This window comes from Musa acuminata, chromosome BXJ2-3, assembly GCF_036884655.1.
Source record: "Musa acuminata AAA Group cultivar baxijiao chromosome BXJ2-3, Cavendish_Baxijiao_AAA, whole genome shotgun sequence".
Taxonomy (NCBI): Eukaryota; Viridiplantae; Streptophyta; class Magnoliopsida; order Zingiberales; family Musaceae; genus Musa; species Musa acuminata.
This window is the reverse complement of record NC_088340.1, coordinates 4250354-4273600: the sequence shown is the minus strand read 5'-3', so window position 1 is coordinate 4273600 and position 23247 is coordinate 4250354. Positions and strand designations below refer to the sequence as shown.

General features: G+C 40.7%; 3 protein-coding genes across 3 annotated transcripts; 2 read left to right on the top strand and 1 right to left on the bottom strand.

Moving 5' to 3' along the window:
• Positions 1-6867: 6867 nt before the first annotated feature.
• On the top strand, positions 6868-13067 carry LOC135607002 (3-oxoacyl-[acyl-carrier-protein] synthase I, chloroplastic-like). Its single transcript, XM_065098422.1, has 7 exons — positions 6868-7519; positions 8822-9253; positions 10703-10876; positions 11919-12032; positions 12113-12214; positions 12493-12559; positions 12643-13067. The coding sequence occupies exons 1-7, from the start codon at positions 6872-6874 to the stop codon at positions 12708-12710; spliced, it is 1605 nt and encodes a 534-aa protein (XP_064954494.1). The 5' UTR covers positions 6868-6871; the 3' UTR covers positions 12711-13067.
• Positions 13068-16135: 3068 nt separating this feature from the next.
• On the top strand, positions 16136-17672 carry LOC135607000 (trihelix transcription factor ENAP1-like). The gene has a single exon (XM_065098419.1). The coding sequence runs from the start codon at positions 16348-16350 to the stop codon at positions 17488-17490; it is 1143 nt and encodes a 380-aa protein (XP_064954491.1). The 5' UTR covers positions 16136-16347; the 3' UTR covers positions 17491-17672.
• A 26-nt stretch (positions 17673-17698) lies between these two features.
• LOC103978032 (uncharacterized) lies at positions 17699-22177 on the bottom strand. Its single transcript, XM_009393737.2, has 8 exons — positions 21785-22177; positions 20015-20162; positions 19775-19925; positions 19077-19202; positions 18916-18996; positions 18623-18815; positions 18269-18536; positions 17699-18161 (listed from the first exon to the last, which is right to left on the bottom strand). The coding sequence occupies exons 1-8, from the start codon at positions 22175-22177 to the stop codon at positions 17884-17886; spliced, it is 1638 nt and encodes a 545-aa protein (XP_009392012.2). The 3' UTR covers positions 17699-17883.
• Between the last annotated feature and the right edge of the window lie 1070 nt (positions 22178-23247).

Here is a 23247-nt window from a genome sequence, read left to right as displayed (position 1 = left end):
GTTCCAAAGTGAAGTCTCTCTCTCTCTCTCTCTCATGGATCCATGGTCTTTCTCATTCCGACTCGACAATGATTTTTCTACCTTGTTCGTACGACGACGATCTTCCTCTATTCGTCAATGATCTACTATACACGGTATTATTCCATCACACTGATGGGGATATAAACAGGAATAACCTTTGTATAGGAACAAATACTAGAAGACCAAAATACGCAGCGGAATAAAATGGAAACACAATCAATCAGAACACCAAGATATACGTGGAAAACCCCTTCAATGTGAAGGGTAAAAACCACGGGGCAAACTAGAGATAATCCACTATGAGAATAATGAATATACAAATCTCAATCTCTTGCCCAAAACCCAAGCAACAACCACAAGAGAATAACTGGGATACAAGGATCACGTTACTGCCCACAATATCTAAAACCTCCCAAGTAATCTCAGCAAGAGCCTACTGTAGATTTGATCTAACCTGAGATGAGAACACTGCTAGATGATTGTGAACAGTCTCTCTGCGCTGTCCTTGTCTTCTTCCCTTTCTTTCTCTTCCTCTTCTGCCTTGTTCTCCTTCCTCTCTTTGGAATCTCGTCGCTGCAAAGATCTGCCTCGTTGCTGCCTTTTTATAGCTTTAATCTGCCTCTAAAACGCAGCCACCATACCCCCCTAATCTTAATTAGGGTTAGGTTAAGAGGGGGTGTGAGCTGTGGGCTGATAAAGCCCACATGGGCTGAATATGGGCCATCAGCCCAACAACCTCCCCCTTCAGCCCATAAGGGAGGCTGTCCCATGACTCCTCAATGTGAAGCCATACCGACCAACTGTCGGCATATCTCCTGTCTTTCTTTTGTTAAGGTCTTCGTCAACATGTCTGCTCCGTTGTCATCTGTATGAATTTTCTAAAGCTGCAACTGCTTCTCTTCAAATACATTTCGAATCCAGTGGTATCTAACATCTATATGCTTTGACTTGGAATGAAACATTGGATTCTTACACAAATGGATGGCACTCTGGCTGTCACAATGCATCATATAATTTTCCTGTTTCAGCCCCAATTCTTGTAAGAATTCTTTCATCCATAACATTTCTTTGCATACCTCTGTAGCAGCAATATATTCTGCTTCTGTGGTGGAGAGAGCAATACACCTTTGTAACCTGGATTGCCATGACACAGCTCCCCCTGCAAAAGTAAGTACATAACCTGAAGTAGACTTCCTCGTATCTATATCTCTTGCCATATCTGCATCTGTGTAACCTGTTAACGCAGGTGGTCCACTTCCAAAGCTTAAACAAACCTTAGAGCTCCCTCTGAGATATCTAAAAATCCACTTCACTGCTGCCCAGTGTTCTTTGCCTGGATTTGCAAGAAATCTGCTAGTAACACCCACTGCATATGCGATGTCCGGCCTCGTACATACCATTGCATACATTAAACTTCCAACTGCTGAAGCATAAGGAACCTTTTGCATTTTCTCCTTCTCCTCATCACTTGACGGACTCTGTTCTGAGCACAACTTGAAGTGACCTGCAAGAGGAGAACCAACTGGCTTAGCATTACTCATACTAAATCTTTCCAATACCTTCTCGATGTATTTCTCCTGTGACAACCAAATCTTCTTGTTTTTCCTGTCACGAGAAATCTGCATGCCTAGTATTTGCTTTGCTGGCCCCATGTCCTTCATTGCAAAAGACTCACTCAGTTCCTTCTTTAACATGTCAATTTTAGACATATCCTTTTCCAAGAATAAGTATGTCATCAACATAAAGTAAGAGAATAATAAAATTCTCACCAAACCATTTGATGTACACACAATGATCTGAAGCCGTTCTTTTGTATCCATTTTCTGTCATAAATGAATCAAACTTTCTGTACCACTGTCTTGGAGCTTGCTTTAGCCCATACAAGCTCTTCTTCAACTTGCAGACAAAATTATCTTTACCTTTGACTTTGAAGCCTTCTGGTTGCTCCATATAAATTTCCTCCTCCAAATCACCATGAAGGAAAGCTGTCTTCACATCTAACTGCTCAACCTCCAAGTCCTGGCTAGCAGCAATACCAAGAGCAACACGAATAGAAGACATTTTAACAACAGGAGAAAATATCTCTTCAAAGTCAATACCTTTCTTTTGACCAAAGCCTTTCACAACCAATCTAGCTTTGTACTTTGGTTGAGAACAATATTCTTGAGTCTTCAACCTAAAAACCCACTTGTTCTTCAAGGCCTTCATTCCATTTGGTAGCAGCACCAAATCATAAGTGTGGTTCTTCTGAAGAGCATCCATCTCTTCCTGCATAGCAACTAACCACTTCTCTTTCTGCTCACTCTCAACTGCTTCCTGGTAACTCTCTGGTTCACCTGCATCAGTAAGCATCACATACTCATCTGTAGAGTATCTTCTGGAAGGTTGACGTTGTCTAGAAGATCTTCTCAATTGAGGTTCTGAGGGAACTTGCTCTCCTACTTCTTCTTGCTCAACATGTCCTGCAGGTAAATCAATATCAGGCTCTACACTATTTTCCTGCACATCTCCCCCATCACCCTGATATACTGGAGAAATAACTGGGTCACAATCTGCTAATCCTTCTACAGAAGTCTTGGCTGGTGCCTTCTTCTTCAAATCCTCAAAGGTTTGATCCTCAAAGAAGACCACATCTCTACTCCTGAACACCTTCTGCTTTTCTGGATCCCAAAGCCTGTAACCAAACTGATCATGTGAGTAACCAAGAAAAATACATTCTTTAGACTTACCATCTAGCTTGGACCTCTCATTATCTGGAACATGTGCAAATGCACGACAACCAAACACTCTCAAATGCCTGTAGGAAACATCTTTCCCTGACCATACATGCTCTGCAACATCACCATCTAGGGCTGTACATGGTGATAAGTTGATCACATCAACTGCAGTCCTCAAAGCCTCATCCCAAAACCTTTTGGGTAGCTTGGCCTGTGAAAGCATACATCTGATCTTTTCCATGATGGTGCGGTTCATCCTCTCTGCAATTGCATTATGCTAAGGTGTACCAGGAACTGTCATCTCATGTTGGATCCCATGCGACCTGCAATAGTCATTAAACAATCCCATATACTCACCACCATTATCTGATCTTATGCATTTCAATTTCCTTTCTGTCTCCCTTTCAACCCTGGCATGAAACTCTTTGAAGATATTAATAACCTGATCTTTGGTCTTCAAAGCATAAGCCCAAACTTTCCTGGAAAAATCATCTATAAAAGTGACAAAATAAAGTGCACCACTTATACCAAGAACATCAACAGATCCACCAGGAGTTTTTGTCCTCAAAGGACCACATACATCTGTATAAACACGGTCTAAGGCATGCATTTTTCTAGACAAAGCAGCACTAGCAAATGAAACTCTATGTTGTTTACCAGCCAAACAATCAATACAAGGGTTCAGATGTATACCTCTGAGATCTGGTAATACCTCTCTCTTGGAAAGAGCTTGCAGCCCCTTCTCGCTCATGTGTCCCAATCGCCTATGCCACAACTCCATACTGAAGTCTTTCTCTGTAGCATTTAACTGCTCACCATAAGCTTTAGCCTGCAACCTGTACAAAGTATGACATTTCTTTCCATTAGCTATAACAAGAGAACCCTTACTGAGCTTCCATTGCCCTCTGTGAAATCTGCTTTCATACTCTTCATCATCTAGTCTTCCAACTGAAATTAAATTTAGCCTCAAGTCAACCACATGCCTCACATCCTTAAGTACCAACTTACAGCCAAGGTTGGTCTTTAAATGGATATCACCCATGCCAATGATGTCTGCTGTGCCATAGTTGCCCATCTTGACAACACCAAAGTTTCCAGACCTGTATGTAGCAAAAAACTCCCTCCGTGGTGTAGCATGATAAGAAGCACCTGTGTCAATCACCCACTCAAGATCCTGACACACACAAGAAAAAATATCATCAGAAGGAGACAAAATCAAATAATCACCACCCTGCACTGTAGCTGTAGTATTATCCTTTGACTCTGTAGACTCCACTTCTTTTCCCTTTTTCTTGTTCTTCTTAGGTTGCTTACATTGGTTCTTGTAATGTTCTTTCTCACCACAATTATAGCAAACAATATCTTTTCTTGATCTTGACTTGCTCCTACCCATACGTGAACTGCTTCTAGACTTTGACCTTCCTCTGTTCTCTGAGATAAGTGCCTGTGAATCATTCTGAGATGTTGCCGAACTCTTTCTTCTCAACTCCTCATTCAACAAACTGCTTGTTACTTGACTCATAGTGACAATACCATCTGGCGCAGAATTACTAAGGGAAACCACCAGTGTCTCCCAACTTTCTGGTAATGAACTGAGAAGTAACAATGCCTGCAACTCATCATCAAGAGACATTCTCATAGAGGATAACTGGTTAGTAATACTCTGCATTTCATTCAAATGCTCAGCAATAGAAGCACCCTCTCTATATTTTAGGTTCACAAGTTTTCTGATCAAAAAAGCTTTGTTGCCGGCTGTTTTTCTTTCATAGAGACTTTCCAATTTTTTCCAAAGAGAATATGTAGAAATTTCAGTAGAAACATGGTGAAATACACTATCATCAAGCCACTGTCTAATAAATCCAATTGTTTTTCGATCTAACCTCTTCCACTCATCATCTATCATAGTTGTAGGTTTTGCACTATCCCCTTGCAAAGGTCCATACAAATCTTTGCAATACAAGAGATCTTCCATTCTTGGTTTCCATATCATCCAATTATTTCCATTCAAACTAATCATGTGAGAAATATTACTGGCCTCCATGTTCAAATACAAAAATTAAATCATCAAAACCCCGCTCTGATACCAGTTGATGGGGATATAAACAGGAATAACCTTTGTATAGGAACAAATACTAGAAGACCAAAATACGCAGCGGAATAAAATGGAAACACAATCAATCAGAACACCAAGATATACGTGGAAAACCCCTTCAATGTGAAGGGTAAAAACCACGGGGCAAACTAGAGATAATCCACTATGAGAATAATGAATATACAAATCTCAATCTCTTGCCCAAAACCCAAGCAACAACCACAAGAGAATAACTGGGATACAAGGATCACGTTACTGCCCACAATATCTAAAACCTCCCAAGTAATCTCAGCAAGAGCCTACTGTAGATTTGATCTAACCTGAGATGAGAACACTGCTAGATGATTGTGAACAGTCTCTCTGCGTTGTCCTTGTCTTCTTCCCTTTCTTTCTCTTCCTCTTCTGCCTTGTTCTCCTTCCTCTCTTTGGAATCTCGTCGCTGCAAAGATCTGCCTCGTTGCTGCCTTTTTATAGCTTTAATCTGCCTCTAAAACGCAGCCACCACACCCCCTAATCTTAATTAGGGTTAGGTTAAGAGGGGGTGTGAGCTGTGGGCTGATAAAACCCACATGGGCTAAATATGGGCCATCAGCCCAACACACACGACATACCTTATCTACTACAAACCATATATCAAACACATCTTGCTCTCTTCATCTTTATCGTTCAGCACAACTCTTTGTTATTAAGCATAGTTGAGATCCTACCTAATCGATTAATTCTAGATTTAATTTTTTTTAATTTTAAGCTTATTTATATTAAATCATCTTTAAGTTTATAAGAATATATTAAAGTTAATATATAAAAGGGGTCTCATATCACTTTCCTGATTCTCACAGAATAATTAGGATTTGACATCCTTTAATTTCTAGATTGAATTTATTCTTTTTCACCCTATAAATAGGACTATAATGCACATAGAATTAAAATCAAAGTTTTCTTTTTTTTTTTTCTTTTCCCTTCTGACAATTAACATAATTTATTTTTGTTAGATATGAAAAAAATTTGACGATTATTAATTATTATGTTTATATTGTAGTGAAGAAGACTCGTCCTTAATAACGGAGGATATGATACTCATGCCACAATTAGGAGATGGAAGACACACGAAATAGAGTCGTCGTCCTTCCAGCGAGAGGGTTTGTACAGTAATATTCTTGCATGATTCTTAGTCAAAGCGAAGCGAGTCAACTCTTTGCATGCCCACGTTGACTTATTCCCCCACGCTGCTGCATGTGTATCCATCACTGACAAGCACATGGTGCATGTCAATTCCCTAGATCCAAATCCAAATCTGTGGAGATTCCAACCCGAATCCAGATTAAAACAAAGAAGACAAATATCTAATTTTGCGCCAATGATAACAACAATAATAATAATAAAAACGTTTATTATTGGATACAGTTAATATTTATATCCGTGAAACAAAATTCATACTTCCAAGATTATTTTCAATTTGGATCAGGTAATTGAGTGACAGGAGCTGTTGAGGAGCAGACGAGAGAGGGTTCTGGAAGCTCCTAGAAGGTTTGGCCAGAATGGCGGCGGAGGTTACGCTCTGGAAGTGGCCCCGCCTTTTTTCTGCGAATAAATCTTATTATATATACATTATTATTATTTTCAGAAGAATTTTTCGTGAGATGTCCTTCTTACCTTTTACTGGGCTGGACTTATCGGTACAAATGGCCCTCGGTAAATACCCGAATCCATAAACAAGGTCGGTGAAGAAGTACACTTATGATGCTCCTCCGGAACATTGCTCCTACATGGGACATGAATGAGGCTGGATCAGCTCATTCATTGTGTCTGGTGAACCACATTAAGGCTCCCCCAGCCCTCATTGCTGCTTGCAGTCAATCATATTTAGCCACGTCACAAACGCGGTACATCGGCTTCATCGCCTCGATAGCCGGCCGGCCCGGCCCGGCCCCGCTCAGATCGCTGTCCTCTGTTCCGGCGGACCAACCGAATCGCCACACAAGTGCTTCGGATCCGCTGTCTTCCAGAAAGACGTCGGCCCGTGGGACCCGCTCTCTGTGGAATGCGTTTCACGTTGATCAACGGAGATTCACATGTTTGGTGTTTAGTCGAGAACGTCGGATGCGATAATGCATCAAATCTTCTCCCTCGACGTCTCCGCCTCCCCTATTCTCCCTCCCTCTGCTTCGAGCTCCCATTTCTATTCGCGTTTCGCCCTCTTCCCTCCTCCCAGAATTCTAGGGTTCTACCCAGCACCGGGATGCAGACCCTCCGCGTCCCTACGATGGACGGCCTCCGCCTCTCCCCCGCTACGCCGTCCGCCACCCCCCGACGTCCCTCCCTCCGCCGGCCCGCCGGCGCCAGCTCCATCCGCGCCTCCGTCGTCGCGGCGGCGCCACGCCGCGAGACGGATCCCAAGAAGCGGGTGGTCATCACCGGGATGGGGCTTGTCTCGGTGTTCGGGAATGACGTAGATGCGTACTACGAGAAGCTTCTGGAGGGGGAGAGCGGGATCGGGCCCATCGACCGGTTCGACGCCTCCAAATTACCCACGAGGTTCGCCGGGCAGATCAGGGGGTTCTCGTCGGAGGGGTACATTGACGGGAAGAACGACCGGCGGCTCGATGACTGTCTGAGGTATTGCCTTGTCAGCGGCAAGAAGGCTCTCGAGAGCGCTGGCCTCGGTGTCGGCAGCCAAGCAATCAGCAAGGTATGGCATCCTCGCATTTCACTAAGAAGTATAGTTTAAGATTCACATTTTACGGACCGGAGAGGAGATCTGGTTCTGATCCATGTCTTGCCGAAAAGATCAATAATGGGTTGGAAGATACAAAGCTGTTGTGTCAAAGAGATTCTAAGATGTTTCTGGTAAAGGTTGGTACTGCTCTCGTAAAAAAATCAAACCTTTGGTCAATGAAATCAGGTTCTTCCATCTGTATTTCTCTGTTCCTCAAACAAGAGCAGAAAGCTGGGGATATGATAAAGCCCTATATGAAAGCTCAGAGCATTATCTAGCCTTCTATAGAGGCTTGTACCATGGTGTTCTAAATGTTTACTATCTTTAACTCTTGTCTCTCGGTTGGAATGCTATATAATAGGAATATCATCGGAGGTATTTTACAGTGCTTTGTCGATATATAGATAAGGAAAGGAGGGAAAGTATTTCTTTCCAGAATGGATAACTGAGCAATATTATGCCACTAGTGATGGTCGCTTTGTTTTCAACTTTGAAATTATTTAAACATGGATGGTAACAAGGAAAGATTGCCACTTACTGACTTATTGTTGAGGTTGTGGGGTGAAACATAAGTGGTAAAATGACATTTGCACAGAGTGAACTCATCATTTGCAAACAACTCTTTGTCAGTTTCCTCAGCACAAGTATGAGAATAATAGAACCACATGTGTTAGCTTAAGGACACAGTGTCAACTTGTTATAGGATAGTTTGTTAGTTTGATTTCTTGTTCAGTAAAAGGTGATCTATTCCCATATCTGTTAACTGTGAATCTGGCTTAATTAACTTTCAACTTCAGACAACTTAGTCTTTTCATGCTCATTTTAAGTGTTTGCTTATATAAGGTGCCTCATGTCTTGATTGAAGAAATTTGGCTAAAAATCAATTTCTTGCGGTTGCTAAAAAGTCTGGCCTCGATCTAGCTTGGCTTCCTCATGTTGCTACCACATTAGTTCAGCATTTAGATATTTCTAAGGATTTTCTCATAATGCATATAATGGTCAAACTAAGATCATTCAAGCCTTCTTGTTCAGTTGCCATCAAGCATCAGTATCGTTCTAAGTTTGACTAGTGATACTGCTCTTGGCAGAGCTAATGGAGGTAAAGGACCATGTTGCCTACCCCAACAGTTGGAACATTATGGTCTGCTGTTGTTGTTGTGCATTTTGTTTTCTCTAAAGGTTTATAACCTTAATACAATTTGTCATATAGTGTATATGTTCCATCTTTTACTTTACTCACTTAATCCTATGCCAATGACCATGTTTTGCTGGCAGATTGACAAGGTTCGAGCAGGTGTGCTTGTTGGCACAGGCATGGGTGGTCTTACAGTGTTTTCCGATGGTGTTCAGGCTCTTATAGAGAAAGGCCATAGGAAAATAACTCCATTTTTCATTCCTTATGCTATAACAAACATGGGTTCTGCCTTACTTGCTATGGATATTGGATTTATGGGCGCAAATTACTCCATTTCAACTGCCTGTGCAACCTCCAACTATTGCTTTTATGCTGCTGCTAACCATATACGTCGAGGTGAGGCTGATATAATGATTGCTGGGGGTACTGAAGCTGCCATTATTCCTATTGGTGTTGGTGGGTTTGTCGCCTGTAGAGCACTGTCCCAGAGAAATGATGATCCAAAAACTGCATCAAGGCCATGGGACACAGGTCGAGATGGTTTTGTTATGGGTGAAGGTGCTGGTGTGTTGGTATGTATCTTCATATACATGGTATCTTTCATGTTGTGCACCTTATGTTTAACTAATAGCTTGGTTTCTTAAATTGAATATAGCTTTTCCAATGGGTAGTTCTTGAGCTGAAATAATTAAGACATTTTTCATGCTTATGCATTTCTTTTGGTACAATTTTTTTCACTTATAATAATTTTCCATGAGTTTTTCCTACTTGTCCATATATGTATATTTGGTTAAGAAAATATTGTACCATTTTTTGTCTCTTTTCGGTACTTGTGAGTCAGTGTTTTCAAAAGGCACTCGGAGCTCACCTAAGCCCAGGCGCCAAGCGCCTCAAGTGAGTGCCCGAGTGAAGTTGGGTTGGGTTTCAAGCCTAGTTCGATTGGATGAGCAAATTGATTCAATCGAACCAACTGATGTACCCTAACACAACAATCCCCCTCTCCCCCCCGACATCCCAAGTGAGACAAACCCAAAATGAAGCTCTACGTCCATCGCCGCTGCCCTCTCCTTCCTCCAGCAAATAACATTATGCTATGTTTTACAAAATTAGTTAGGGTATTCAGCAAATAACAAAAGTGTAAGTGAAATCTCCCATACCATGGACTATAAATAAACCTTTTATAACATGATCTTCAAATATTGCATTTTCACATATTGTAGAGGAATTGCCATAGTTTCCAACTGTATATTAAATTTTACTGATTGTTAATCTCTTTATAGTTGTCTTTCTCTATCCCTCTTTGAGCCACCAAATTAAATTTGCTTCCTGCCCCTATGTTTCTCTTTGAATATTACCAGACCACTGGGACTGGTCCTCATTTTATATTGATAGAACTCTCAATTGTTCACTGGTGAAAGCAGGTCTTAGTGTACTATTCATACGAATCCCACCACATTTTACTGCAACTTCCTCTTGTTGGTGACTAATTTTTGTGGTCATGTTATTTCCTAACTGCTAAAATGATTCATTGAATCATGATTCATGAAGGCACCAATGTGTAATTAGTGTGAACACAAACTCAAAAGTGTAAGTGATGGTTTAACAAGCAATAGCAAACTTTGTACCTGAAAGCTTGTTCACACCTGATATCTATTCTCATGTTTGCAGTATGTGACAGAGAATTAAAGCCAGTGCATGGTTATTATGAGTTTGTAGAATTGTTTATTCCTGTTAGTTTGAGAAATGCTTGGAATGAGCAACAGAAAACGCACAAACATAACATTTTTGTTTAGTTATATCAAGGTTTTAAAATTTTCAACTTTATTGGTGTCTGCCTAGTTATTTTGCTGGATATTGGATATGTGATGTGTCAAATTACCATACAAGGCAAAATACATAATACACTAGATATTAATTTTCTGTTATGGCTAGACACATGAGATGTACTCCGCAGATATTTTGTTCATCAATATATTCATTATTGCTTTTTGTTGTTTCTTATGATGTTTCTTGAAAAACAGGTCATGGAGAGCCTTGAACATGCAATGAAGCGTGATGCACCAATTATAGCTGAGTATCTGGGAGGTGCTGTGAACTGTGATGCCTATCATATGACAGATCCTAGAGCTGATGGTCTTGGAGTTTCATCTTGTATCAGGAAAAGTCTTGAAGATGCTGGAGTAGCACCAGAAGAGGTAAGTCAATTATCTTTATTTGTGTGAAGCATTTAAATATGTTTGTTTGTTGATTGTCATGCATGTATAAACTTTCATAGCAGTGTTGTATTTCAGGGTAAAATTTTGTTGAAAGTTGCAAACTCCATTAAATTTATTTCTAATCAGCATAATAAGTGCCACTTTTAGTTAAACATGTGCCTGTGCACATTTTCAGTTCTGTTGGTATCTATTAACCTGAGCATTCATATAGGGACCATCTTCCTCAACTATATTTGTGGCTAAATTGGTTATTTTCCATAATTTAACTTTGTTGGTGGGCGATAGGCCAGCATCTCCTAATTGCTTTTGACAAGCCATGCTTCATTCTTCTTATTTGTCTTCTCAAACCTCTAAGATATTATTGATGCAATTAAAGAGATCGTCTGAGCTTGTCTGAACCACTTTAAGACCATTTAACCTTGGTTGCGGATGTCATGGATACAAGCCATGAACAGAACTCCTTTTACGTGCTGGAGCATGTCTTTGACATTTGTCCTTCTCCCTTGACACTAGATTAGTGGGAGCCTCATGTTTTTGGTGCCCTTTTTATTCTCAACTGACGCTACCTCTTCTCACCAGAATGCAAGCAATATTTCTTACCCAGGCATTAACACATGCAGATTTATGGTGCATCTACAAAATTTTCCACTATTATCTTTTTTATGTAAAAGGCATGTAAGAAATCATTTCTCTGTGAGTGAGATATCTTAAATTCAAAGTTTTCTTTCAAGTCTTTCATACATTGAGCTTTTTTTTTTAATAATTTGCAATATAACTATCCTGTTCTTTTTTTTTCTTCTGTCAAATAATATTCCAGAGATGTCTTTAAATTGTTTTATGCAAACACAAATCTTCTGCTTTATAAACATCAAACAACTGGCTTTAATGGTCATCTTTCCAGTTGCAATTAGTTTAGTTAAAATTCCACTATGCTATGAAGAATCAGTTATAATGGTTCAGTTTAGTTACAAGAACCATGTTTGCATATCGTGTCCTCCTGACTAAGATGTTTTGCATACAGGTTAGTTACATTAATGCTCATGCAACTTCCACTCTTGCGGGTGACTTGGCGGAGGTAAATGCTATTAATCAAGTCTTCAAGAACCCATCTGGGATTAAGATGAATGCAACCAAGGTGAGCTCCATCTGGTGTCAATATTCTTCAAAGAACTTGTGTTGCTTTAACGTTTTTTTCTAATTTGTTCTCTTGTGCAGTCTATGATAGGGCACTGCCTTGGAGCAGCAGGAAGTTTAGAGGCCATCGCAACAGTGAAAGCCATCACTACTGGATGGCTGCATCCTAGTATAAATCAATTTGTAAGTAGGAAGTTGGCTCTTGGTGAAAAAGCAAAAAGGATGTTATCTAAAATGTGGTCATATACGGATGTAAACTTTTATGTGAACAAATATCAAGTCCTGGTTAAAGAAAACATATTAACATCTTTTGAATATTGTAGTTCCTATTTGAGCACGAATTCGTAAGATTTTTTATCAACAAATTAAATCCACCCTGTAAAATTACAAGAGGACAAATAAATATAATGTCCTTAGCTTGTAATTTTGATTTAACTTATTCTCCTTTGCCTTCACCACAGAATCCCGAGCCAGCAGTTGAGTTTGATACAGTTGCTAACAAAAAGCAGCAGCATGAAGTTAATATTGGTAAGTAAATTAGTTTCTCTCTCTCTCTCTCTCATGTTGGTGAGTATACATTCTCGCTTCTCTTTCTGACTGCATTTATGCAGCTATCTCAAATTCATTCGGATTTGGAGGGCACAACTCTGTGGTGGTATTTGCACCTTTCAAGCCATGATTCTGGTACACTTTTTCTGCCCTGGGCCAACTGGATCTTGTCGAGGAGAAATTTCAGCAAATTGTTTGTAGCCTTTTTAGGTGACAGAAATATTTGTGCGGAAGTAGCTCCAAGGAAAGCTTATGTTTAAACTCGAGAACCACCACTGGAGAGGTTTGTTGGACATTTTACTTCAAAGGACTTTTCATCTCGTGTGGCACTCTTTATGTTCCCAAGTACGTTGTTATTGTCATTCTTCTTCAACCACAGTACTCCTGATTGCTGTTTTAGTTCACGAAGATTGCATATTCTGATAATATATGAGATGTCTGCATTTTGCTTGTGATGTAATGAAATAACAAAGCAATTTTCATTTGATTTGCATGTTCATACATTGAATTTTGTTTCATAATGACTAAAATGCCATTTGATAATATATGTTCATACATTGATATTTGAGTCTATTATTATTATTATTATTATTATTATTTTGTTCCCCTTTAAGATGCTTTTCTTGTCACACAAGCCCTTTATCTCTCATTGTTGGTCTGTCAGTATTGCCCTTTCTCCCACTTCATGTTCCTACGCCCTCTTATTGAAATCCTCTCTTATTCCTTGTCTTCTTACATTTATTGGTATCATTTTATGATTGTCTTTTCTCTTTCTCTCTCTTTCACCAACTAGTCTATGAAACAAATCTTCCTCTTTGACTTTGTGAAGCTTTCTTTATAATTTTCTGTGTTCCACCTGTTTAGCACCCCTCAGTTGACAAGGAGCACATCATCCCTACAACCTCTCTTCTGGGGTTTCTAAAGATATATATATATATATATATATACCCTGAACTTGCAAAGGCCGACATGCTTGTGTCTGAAATTAGATTAGAATATGATTTGAGTGTGTTGTGATAAATGTCGTTTGTATATAATAAGCAAAAGCCTTTTTTATCTTTGTGGGTGTGAGTGAGCATGTCGGCCGAATCTATCTGCTTTAGAATGGGTTTGATACATGCCTTGATTTGTCTCACTCCTCAAAGGATGAGGAGACTTAAAAGTTGAGGCATCATCGCCAAGAGTATATTATTCATTCAGGATAGGTGTCGTACGTACGGTTTGGTTTGATCCCTTCAAGGTGGGATGGGATGATGAGAGAGGGACTCGTCGTCCACCTACCTCCTCTTTACCTGTTCGTATGATTTGGGCTCGGTTCAGCATTTGAAAGTCTCTGCCACAAACAAACGTTGAGGACACCAAATTCTTCCTTCCGGTCCATGTACGTAGTAATATATATACGTTACATGGACCGGAGGATAAAGGGGAGTGAGATGGTGAAACACCACCCTCTCCTAGAAGAGTAAAAAAATGTTCCTTGCATCCCTTTCAAATTCAAAGGACATAAGCTAAACCAAACAGATTAGTGTCAAAGTAATATCGAGACTATAATATTCCCTAACAAATGTTGTAAGGTGGTGCCAATTCAGTCCCATGAATTTGATACCACCTAAACAAGATTCCCATGCAATGATGATCTTGATGAAGATGGGATAGAGAGAAAACCAAAGCTTCATTTGTCGTGCGAGTGCAAAAGTAATGATTTGATGTATTGGGTCAATCACTATGTCAAGTAGCTTGAACTTCCATGGGATGAAAAATCAAGAACAAAAATGATGAAGTTCTTTGGGACCAACATGAAAATCAAATTTGAAGGAGTTTGTCATGAATCGTGATACTCCACTATATGTGAGAAATGTCTCGAAAGAACATCCTCCCTCGTAATAACAACTACGACCTCTTTGTAAAGGGGGGCGACGAAGATGAAGAGGGGTTGATAGGGACTGACGAAGGCGAAAGGGTCAGAGATTGATTTAGTCCAAAAGAATATGAAAAAGTGAAAGACATCCTTACCCTCGTAAAGGGGATTTGGGAAATTACAAAGCGTCCTTTGTCTTTGATGCGATCGAATCATCATTTGTCTCTAACATGATCGAATCTAACTATGAAGTATCTTTTATCTCTGACATGATCAAATTCAAGCATGAAGGGCCCTTTGGCTCTAACACGATCAAGTCCCGCCATGAAGTATCCTTTGTCTTTGACACGACATAACTTGACGATGAAGCATCCTTTGTCTCCAATACAATTCAATATGATCATGATTTATCATTTACTTTTGATGCAATCAAATTCATAATCGAATTTGATTAGGAAGCATGGTTGATTCTAACCATGAAGCATCCATTATCTTAGACATAATCGAATCTGACCATGAAGCCTATGACAAGAACAAATTCGGTCATGAAATATCCTTTCTCTTCTATAGGAATGTGACATAATTCCACCATGAAGTGTTTTTGTCTTTGACGTTATCGAATCCAACCGTGAAACAATTTTTATCTCCGACAAAATTGAATTCTACTATGAAGTATACTTAATCTCCTAACATACTAAAATAAATAATAACAATATACATTACTCTTTTTTTCCTCTTAAGTCACAATATCTTTTTTAGTACAAAAAAAGATAATATGTTTCCAAGACTCTCATGAAGGTCATAACTCTTTTTTTTCTCTCTTACTTACTTGACTAAGATGAGTCATCGTCGGACATGCTCCCAAAGGACACAATTCTTTTTTTCCTTTTAATTACTTACTAATTAAAACATTCATTGTCTCCCAACTTAAAACATCAAACCATCTCACTCTCTAACTCCGAAGCTTACGATAAGCTCTACGAGTTGGCTCAAAACCCTCGATGTGTCAGACAATCAAAATCTACAATAATAATTTGTTTAATCTTCAATGATTATGAATTGATTCATAGATATAGATATAGATCGAATTCAAATACTCTAAATTATTTTTAATATATTATATTTGATAGAGATAAATACTAAATTAAACATATTGAAGGAGTCTTACCCAATGCCTTCCCTCGTAAGCCGTGCAAAAGCTATGCTAGAGGAGATTGGACATTGGACATTCATCTAACTCAAAAGAACACACATCAATCTAAGTCACCTACAAGGTTAAGCAGGGTATCCTGGTTGGACATCTTGGTAAAGCATCCAATTGGAAATTCTAGAGTGAGGTTTATATTCAAATCATGCATGCAATAAAATTTAAGATAAAAAAGATCAATTTCATTACGTTCGAATTGTCGAATATGCACTAACGAAGAGTTTGCATACTATCCTCAGAGATTAGGGAAAAGAAAACACACAGCACCAAACACAAACACCATTTCGGGTTACCGCTCGCGACCGGATCGTGACGCGCCTCGTGGCCGTACCGGCCTCGCTGCCACGTGCGAGGCCCCGTTCCGGATCTACACCGACGCCGTCAACTCACCCCACGGCGACGCTCACCCTCGGAGCAGAACCGTTATATATCCGCCCGATTTGGGGAACGATACACGAAAACGTTATGCACGTTCATTGAATCGGGCGCACACAACGTCCGTCAAAAAGGCGACGCCGGTCGGCGGTCGAAACCCTCTCCCAAAGAAACGTTTCCTTTTCATTCCCCTCTTGCCTCTTCTCGGCCGCCGCCGGCTCCGGTTTCAATTCCTTCCTTTCCCCTCTCTCTCTCTCTCTCTCTCTCACGTGCCGTCGCCGGCCTCCGACGCGTCCGCCGGCGGAGCGTAGATCTCCTCATCCCGCGATGGAAGACGACGACGATACCCAGTCACCGTCCCGCTCGCAGTCCCAATCCGTCTCCCGATCGTTGTCGCCGCCATCGTCGCCACCCCCAGTCTCCGTTGTGTCCCCCTCCCCTGGCCCCTCGCCCCATCGCCACCACAACGGCCAAGTAGCCGAGGCCGTCACCGTCGCGGCCCCGCCCCACCATGCCCTTCCCCTCGCCCTCCCCATCCAGCAGCCGCGCCCATCCCCCGCGGCCGGAGGAGGCGGGGGCGGTGGGCGGGAGGACTGCTGGAGCGAGGGCGCCACCTCCATCCTGATCGACGCGTGGGGGGAGCGTTTCCTGGAGCTCAGCCGCGGCAATCTCAAGCAGAAACACTGGCAGGAGGTGGCCGACGCCATCACCAGCCGCGATGGCTATACCAAGGCCCCCAAGACCGACGTCCAGTGCAAGAACCGCATCGACACCCTCAAGAAGAAGTACAAAATCGAGAAGTCCAAGGTCTCCGCCACCGGCGGCGGCGCGACCTCCTCCTGGCCCTTCTTCCACCGCCTCGATCTCCTCCTCGGCCCCAACCACAAGCCCGCGCCGCCGCCCCCCGGCAGCGATATCCCCGCCGGCATCCCCATCCGTCCCCCGGCCGGCCTCCCTCAGCTGATCCCGCAGCGGCCGCGAACCAGCCAACCCGCCCGCAAGAAGGCGAGGTCATCGCCTCCCTCGGTGTCTTCCAAGTCGGCGGACTCGTCCGGGGACTCCTCAGACGGGTTCCCGCCGCCGCCACCAAGGGCAGCCAACGGCAAGAGGCAACGGCGAGAGCCAGAGGAGGAGGAGGAGGTGGGGGGAGGGAGGATGGCGGGGCTGCGGGAACTAACGCAGGCAATACTGCGTTTCGGACAGGTGTACGAGCGGGTAGAGAGCTCGAAGCTGCGGCAGGCGCTGGAGATAGAGAAGCAGCGGATGGAGTTCACGAGGGAGCTCGAGTTGCAGAGGATGGAGTTCTTGATGAAGACGCAGATGGAGCTCTCGCAGCTCAACAACAATCACCACCACCATGGAAGTAACAGTAGGAAGAAGAAGAGGCTGGATGATGCTGGCGGTAGCAGCAGCAACCACCGCTACCGCAACAATAGCAGCAACAGCAATAACACTGAGAACAATGGCTAAAGCAAGGCTAGGATGAACACAAGTCATTAGAAGTGTCTCTTTGCTAGTTACTAGGACAACTAAGTCTGTAGTCATCTCTGTCTATATATTATCCTTATCCTGCCTCAGGTATATTCTTTTCAAATGTTATGAACTCCAATATGTAATGGTGATCTTTTCTATGACTATGATGTCTCTAACAATCTGGGTATCAGTCTTCAGATCTAAATTAGCACAACTATAAACAGCATTCAATCATATGGTAACAAGTACAGAGCCAGTAGTTCTTTTATCTAACTAAAAGCAAGATAAAGAGTCATTTAAAAGCCTAACAGCCATAAACATGAGATTATTCCAGCTAGACACAACAACAGAGGAAGCATGGTTGATGGATGCTATGAAAGGCAATCCAAATTATAGACAGGCCGGGAGATTATCTCTGCTAATATGAGGCTTCGACCAGACATGAACCAAACCTTGCTCGTTGCCGGTGTAGATCTCATTCCTGTCCTCGTCGTAGAAGAGAGCAGTGACATTCTCGAGAGCTTCCTTGATGGTACTCCCGATGGTAGACCGGCCTGCATCTCCTCGCTTGCGAGGGCCAATCTGGAGATGAGGATCAAGCGGACATATCTTTGCTATGCACTTCCCGGTGAGGATGTCGCCCACATTGATAGAACCAACAGAAGGCACTGTAGAGACAGCAAAGAGTTGAAAGAAAAAATAAATCGTTACATGCTTGTGCTGGAAATGAAGCATAAAATCTCTAAAGTAATTGAAACATGCAAGCAAGATATACCTTCTCCCTCATCATGGCATACATTTTCGGCCTTGCAGGAGGAGATTATGAGGTCCAGGTCGGTTGTTATGTAAATGTTGTTGGTATTACAATCTGGGTGCCACAGGAGGTGGTCCTCGAATGATGCAACCTGCTCTCCACGAACATTCCACACTGCCACAGTCCTGTTTCTAAATGTCAAGAAAAGATGTTTCTCATAGAGGAAGATGAACGCAGAAGGTGTCATGAACTCTGTCCTGCTAACTTCGATGAGATCTGAATTCCACACCTGCTTTCGGAGCTACAATATGTTAGAGATGGATGAAAGAATTAAAACAGGTGAAAGGAGCAAGGGGAGAGGCTTCAGCAGTCTACATCAAGAATCTGCAGGTTCTCATTTTCTTGCTTCACCAGGAGCTTCTCATTGAACTGTTCGATGAAGTCAACCTTCTTGTTGCGGTGTAGCGAGTGATTAAAAGATTTCAAGACTTTGCCATCTTCGATTGACAGTATCTTCAGTGGTACATGACCAAGAGTTCTTTGGTACACAAGCAGCATCATGCTGGGGCTGTCATCGGTAGAAGTATCACAGTAGATCAAATATAAAAAAGATTGATCATCAAAACATTGACAGACAATAATTATAGAACATAAGAAACACATATAACCTTATTTTGATGTCCACTATATCTTTGTCACATATGGAGTGCAGTAAGGAGTAGTTCTTCAGGTCAAAAACCTTGTATGTGCTGCAAGAACACAACAAATGACATTAAACATGGCATATTTATTGCTAAAAATGTAGTATAAGATGGAGACAGCAGATTACCCATCTTGGCTCGAATATATCAGTATTTTGCAATTCATATCACAAAATTCAACAAAACCAGGCCATTTTATTGACTCAGTTTCAAAAAGAGGACACCCGGCATCCAATTGATTTCTCCTAATATATCTGCCATGGTTTAAATGTAGTAGTCAGTTTCTCAAAGGATAATCAATTTCAAATCAAAACAAATCAATTAGGGTGCAAATTGATTTCTCCGGATATAAATCACAGAGTTTCCAAAGGAATCATCAGCTATCAAGAGGTTGAATCATATTGAAGTTACAACAACAAAAGAAATGCTCACTAAAATTTTTCAAAGTCCAAAAGGAACCCAAAACAGGCAGACCACAGAATTCGTGGCACGGCTCATATACTGGGATTACAAGTCCACAAAGAAACAAGTTATATCAATATTACAGTAAACAACTTAACAAATTACCTAAAAAACCAAGATATTTATGAACACGACCAGTACGAGTTGTGATCATGAACAGGAAGTTTGGCTTAATTTTAATAACAACTCACTGAAAAGTCCTGGTCTATGTTCTCTCTTATATAGCTTCTATAGTATTTTTCAAACAACTTATAGAAGTATGTTAAATCATTTTTCCACTAGCATAGAGAGATCATGAAGGAAAATTAAGCATGTGAAGATATTTCAAAAAAAGAAAAAAAGTCACATGCATCAAGTTTCTTACTCGATTGGAGTTGTCCTGCATTTCAATGAACTGAAATGATCTGATGCATAAACCGACACCGTAATAAGAGACTCATCATTCTTATTATAAAATATGCTTCTAATAATTTCACCAGGGCTTATGTTCAAGAAGCATATTCTTTTATTTGTTGCTGTCAACAAATAAGAGGCAGATGTCAATGAGAATAAAAAAACAAACAACAACAAAGGATCAGCTGTACAAGTGAATTGGCAGACTGACTTCTACTAAAAGCAGCACATAGACCCGACTGAGCAACAACGAAAATAACATCCTTTACAGAAACAATCTCGATTATCTTAGACCGCTTCTTCAGATATTGTAGATCTGGAAACATATGGACGTCGCAATCAAAGGTGTCAAACTCTTCCTGTCATACCAAAAGAAAAACCATTTCAATAAACAAAGCAAATTATCAAGAAAAGTGATTAGCAACACTGGAAAGCAAATTATCCACTTTTGTTCATAGAATGCGTATATGCATAGAGTAGTGAGCACACAAGACAACTAAGCAAAGAACTTATATGGACCATGCATAACATGGACACAAGTAGGCACACACATATACACATGCATATACGAGTATATATCAGATTGTCGTCAAATTCATATATGTAATAAGCAAATTGACAAATAGGAATATCCATAGCCACTTTTATTCAATGAATAACTATGCATAGAGCAATGAACACATGATAAGGCTGAGGTGAATTAATTATATGAACCATACCTAAAATGAATTAAAGTAGGCACACACATACACAACACATTCACATACCTAGAATGCATTAAGGTAGGCAAACACACTCATATACATGTCAGATCTTAGTCAATCATATATGTAATTAGCAAACTGACAAATATCAAAATATGATTTGTGTAAAAAATGTACTAACACTAAATAATTGCAGCACTAAGTAAAATTTTAGTATTATTTTATGAAAATAGACTCTGGAAGACAAAGGGAATAGAAAAAGAAGGATGAGAAAGAGAATTTTTATAAATGCTTAGAATATAACAGCCAAGAAGTCCATTTCTTGCTGGATTAATGTAAGTACAGTTATACTTTATATTTTTTATATTTGTAAATGGGTAGAATCCTACTTACATCCACCCGAGGAAAATTTCAAATAGCAGAACTTGGATTTGGATAGTAATAAAAGAAATATTTTTAATAATTGTATTCAGCATGGCTCAGATAAAGAGAAGGATTTAATTTGACACCATCCAGAACACTTTGACCCCTAATCACATAGAAAATAAACTCAATAATCAAATGCATCTCTCAAAAGTCATCAAGTCCCACTTTACGATGAGAATTCTGGTCCTCTCAACATTGATCATCCAAATTCCTTGAAACATTGATATTGCAAGAAAGTTAATGCTAACATGGCATTTTGTACCATATTGGAATATGCTTAACTGGTGATATTGGCTTTATCCACCAACTCAGGTGGATGCCAGGGTTTAGATTTTGGAACATGCCAAATGCATACACATGTTGATTCCATGTCGATGATTCTAGTTCTTAGTTGCACTTTTTTGAATATTGAAAAATATGCTAGCTTATCTCTTGTATGCAACCAGCTAGTGTTGGGCTTTTCTTTCATCTCCTCCTCCCATACGATCCTCTACACTGAAACTCTTACATATATGTACTTACTGTCATGTCTGGGTAGTCGCAATTTGAGACCTTTATCAATAATAATTCTCCAAATGCCTCTGGTGGAAACTTTCCATCACTCTGTGAGCAGCTTCCTGAATTGGTTCTTCCTCAATCAGAAATATGCTTGACACAAAGGCTCTCTCCAGCTTCGTATCAATAACATATGATCTTGCCACAACAATCTCCACAGTCGCGTCTTATCATCAAAGGAACAGAGACCCGACTAGAAGCAACAACTACTTAATTCAAACATCAAAGAGAAGGAACTCGAAAACCCTAAGAAGCAGAAACCGGTACCCAATTAAAGGAGACCCAAAGGTTCGAACCTGGAGCTGGATACTCTGAAACTTCTCGGGCACACCCGTGGCGGTGACTCGGGCCATCCGAGCGAACCTGCCGATCTCGCGGCTCCTCACTATCTCCCCTCCCGCGCGCGCGCACCTCTCCTCTGCAGCCACCGCCTCCAGCACCGATGGCCAGAAACGAGATGGAAACGCCAGGGGCTGATCCGATCGGGGGTAGGGATCGAAGCTAGCGTTACGGTTCCCTAGAGCCCCATCGGTGGGGGAGAAAGGGGAGAGTGGAGAAGAGCTGTCTTCAAAAGCTGTAGCTTTCGATGTCGCTTCTTCTATTCTTCTGTTGCGTGCGTTAGTGTCCCCAAGTAGCACATATTTACCATCATACCCTCGATCAGTTTGATGAAACCAAATGATCATCATCATCATCATCATCATCATCATTATCCAAAGTCTTTGACATCACATATGATATTATTAGTTGTAATACAAGATTTCAAATGTCAATAATAACATTAAAAATCCAAGAGAAAACATCACTTGACTTTCCAATACATTTGATTAGTTAAGGTGTGATTCTTCTAAGACTAATTTGGAAGGTATATATTCGATAAGATCTCTCTAATATTATATATATATATATATATATATATATATGAAAAAGAGTAGACAAGATGAATATGATTATCTATATATCAAGCTTCGATTAGTGATAAATGTGAGTTTGGATTTAGATTTAGATGCAGATAGAGTTTGATTGAAACAATAAGCCAATTCATTTGATGTGTTGGGCACTGAATGGATGTCAACTTGGATGCCACCCATTAAGCCCATAAACCAACTAAGAATCCTCACTTGTATGTTTCCACATGGAAATAAGTAAGTTGAGTCAACGGGTAAGATCTGAGCCACCATCTTTGATACTCTATCTATCCTTCTAGATTGGATTCCCAAACAGTCAACCCATACAAATTCAACCGATTGAATGGCTAAGACTTGTCGCATCTAATCATCTGAATACTCGGTCTAAATTTCTTGCATTCTGATGGTTCATTAACATCGAGTGCAGTGGATGCACTCTGACCCAAACAAAAACCACAAAAGTGGACTATGAAGTTGGAGGAAGACTTTGAAACCTGAGTTGACTTTGTGTTGTCTCTCTCTAGAAGTCTAAAATGTCTCTTCACCACGAGTTTTATGATCTCTCATATGTTTTAGATTCTTCCTGGAGATATCCTAATTTTAATTGGTCTCTCCCTCATCATTACCTCTCCATTCTTTTCTTCCTTCAGACAAGGCCAGGTCAAGAAGGAGATCACCAACATTGAATGAGCCTCTCCATCGAATTAATGCTTCGTTAGAAGTCAAAATGCTCCATGAGAGACACAAGGGAAGTTGAAGGATCCCGTCCAATGGAGCTCTTTATTACAAATCACCTTCATCAACCCTTTGATGATATAAGAGGAGATCCATAAAATTAATGATAATAATAC

Bases quoted from the DNA above. Each gene is read 5' to 3' on its own strand.
- LOC135607000 (XM_065098419.1), top strand. From the start codon at position 16,348: ATGGAAGACGACGACGATACCCAGTCACCGTCCCGCTCGCAGTCCCAA.
- LOC135607002 (XM_065098422.1), top strand. From the start codon at position 6,872: ATGCGTTTCACGTTGATCAACGGAGATTCACATGTTTGGTGTTTAGTC. The intron at 9,254-10,702 runs GTATGTATCTTC...CTTGAAAAACAG, and splicing joins GTGAAGGTGCTGGTGTGTTG to GTCATGGAGAGCCTTGAACA. The intron at 12,560-12,642 runs GTAAGTAAATTA...GCATTTATGCAG, and splicing joins GCAGCATGAAGTTAATATTG to CTATCTCAAATTCATTCGGA.
- LOC103978032 (XM_009393737.2), bottom strand. From the start codon at position 22,177: ATGATGATCATTTGGTTTCATCAAACTGATCGAGGGTATGATGGTAAA. The intron at 18,997-19,076 runs GTAATCTGCTGT...GTGTTCTTGCAG, and splicing joins ATATATTCGAGCCAAGATGG to CACATACAAGGTTTTTGACC. The intron at 18,162-18,268 runs GTATATCTTGCT...CTGTCTCTACAG, and splicing joins ATGCCATGATGAGGGAGAAG to TGCCTTCTGTTGGTTCTATC.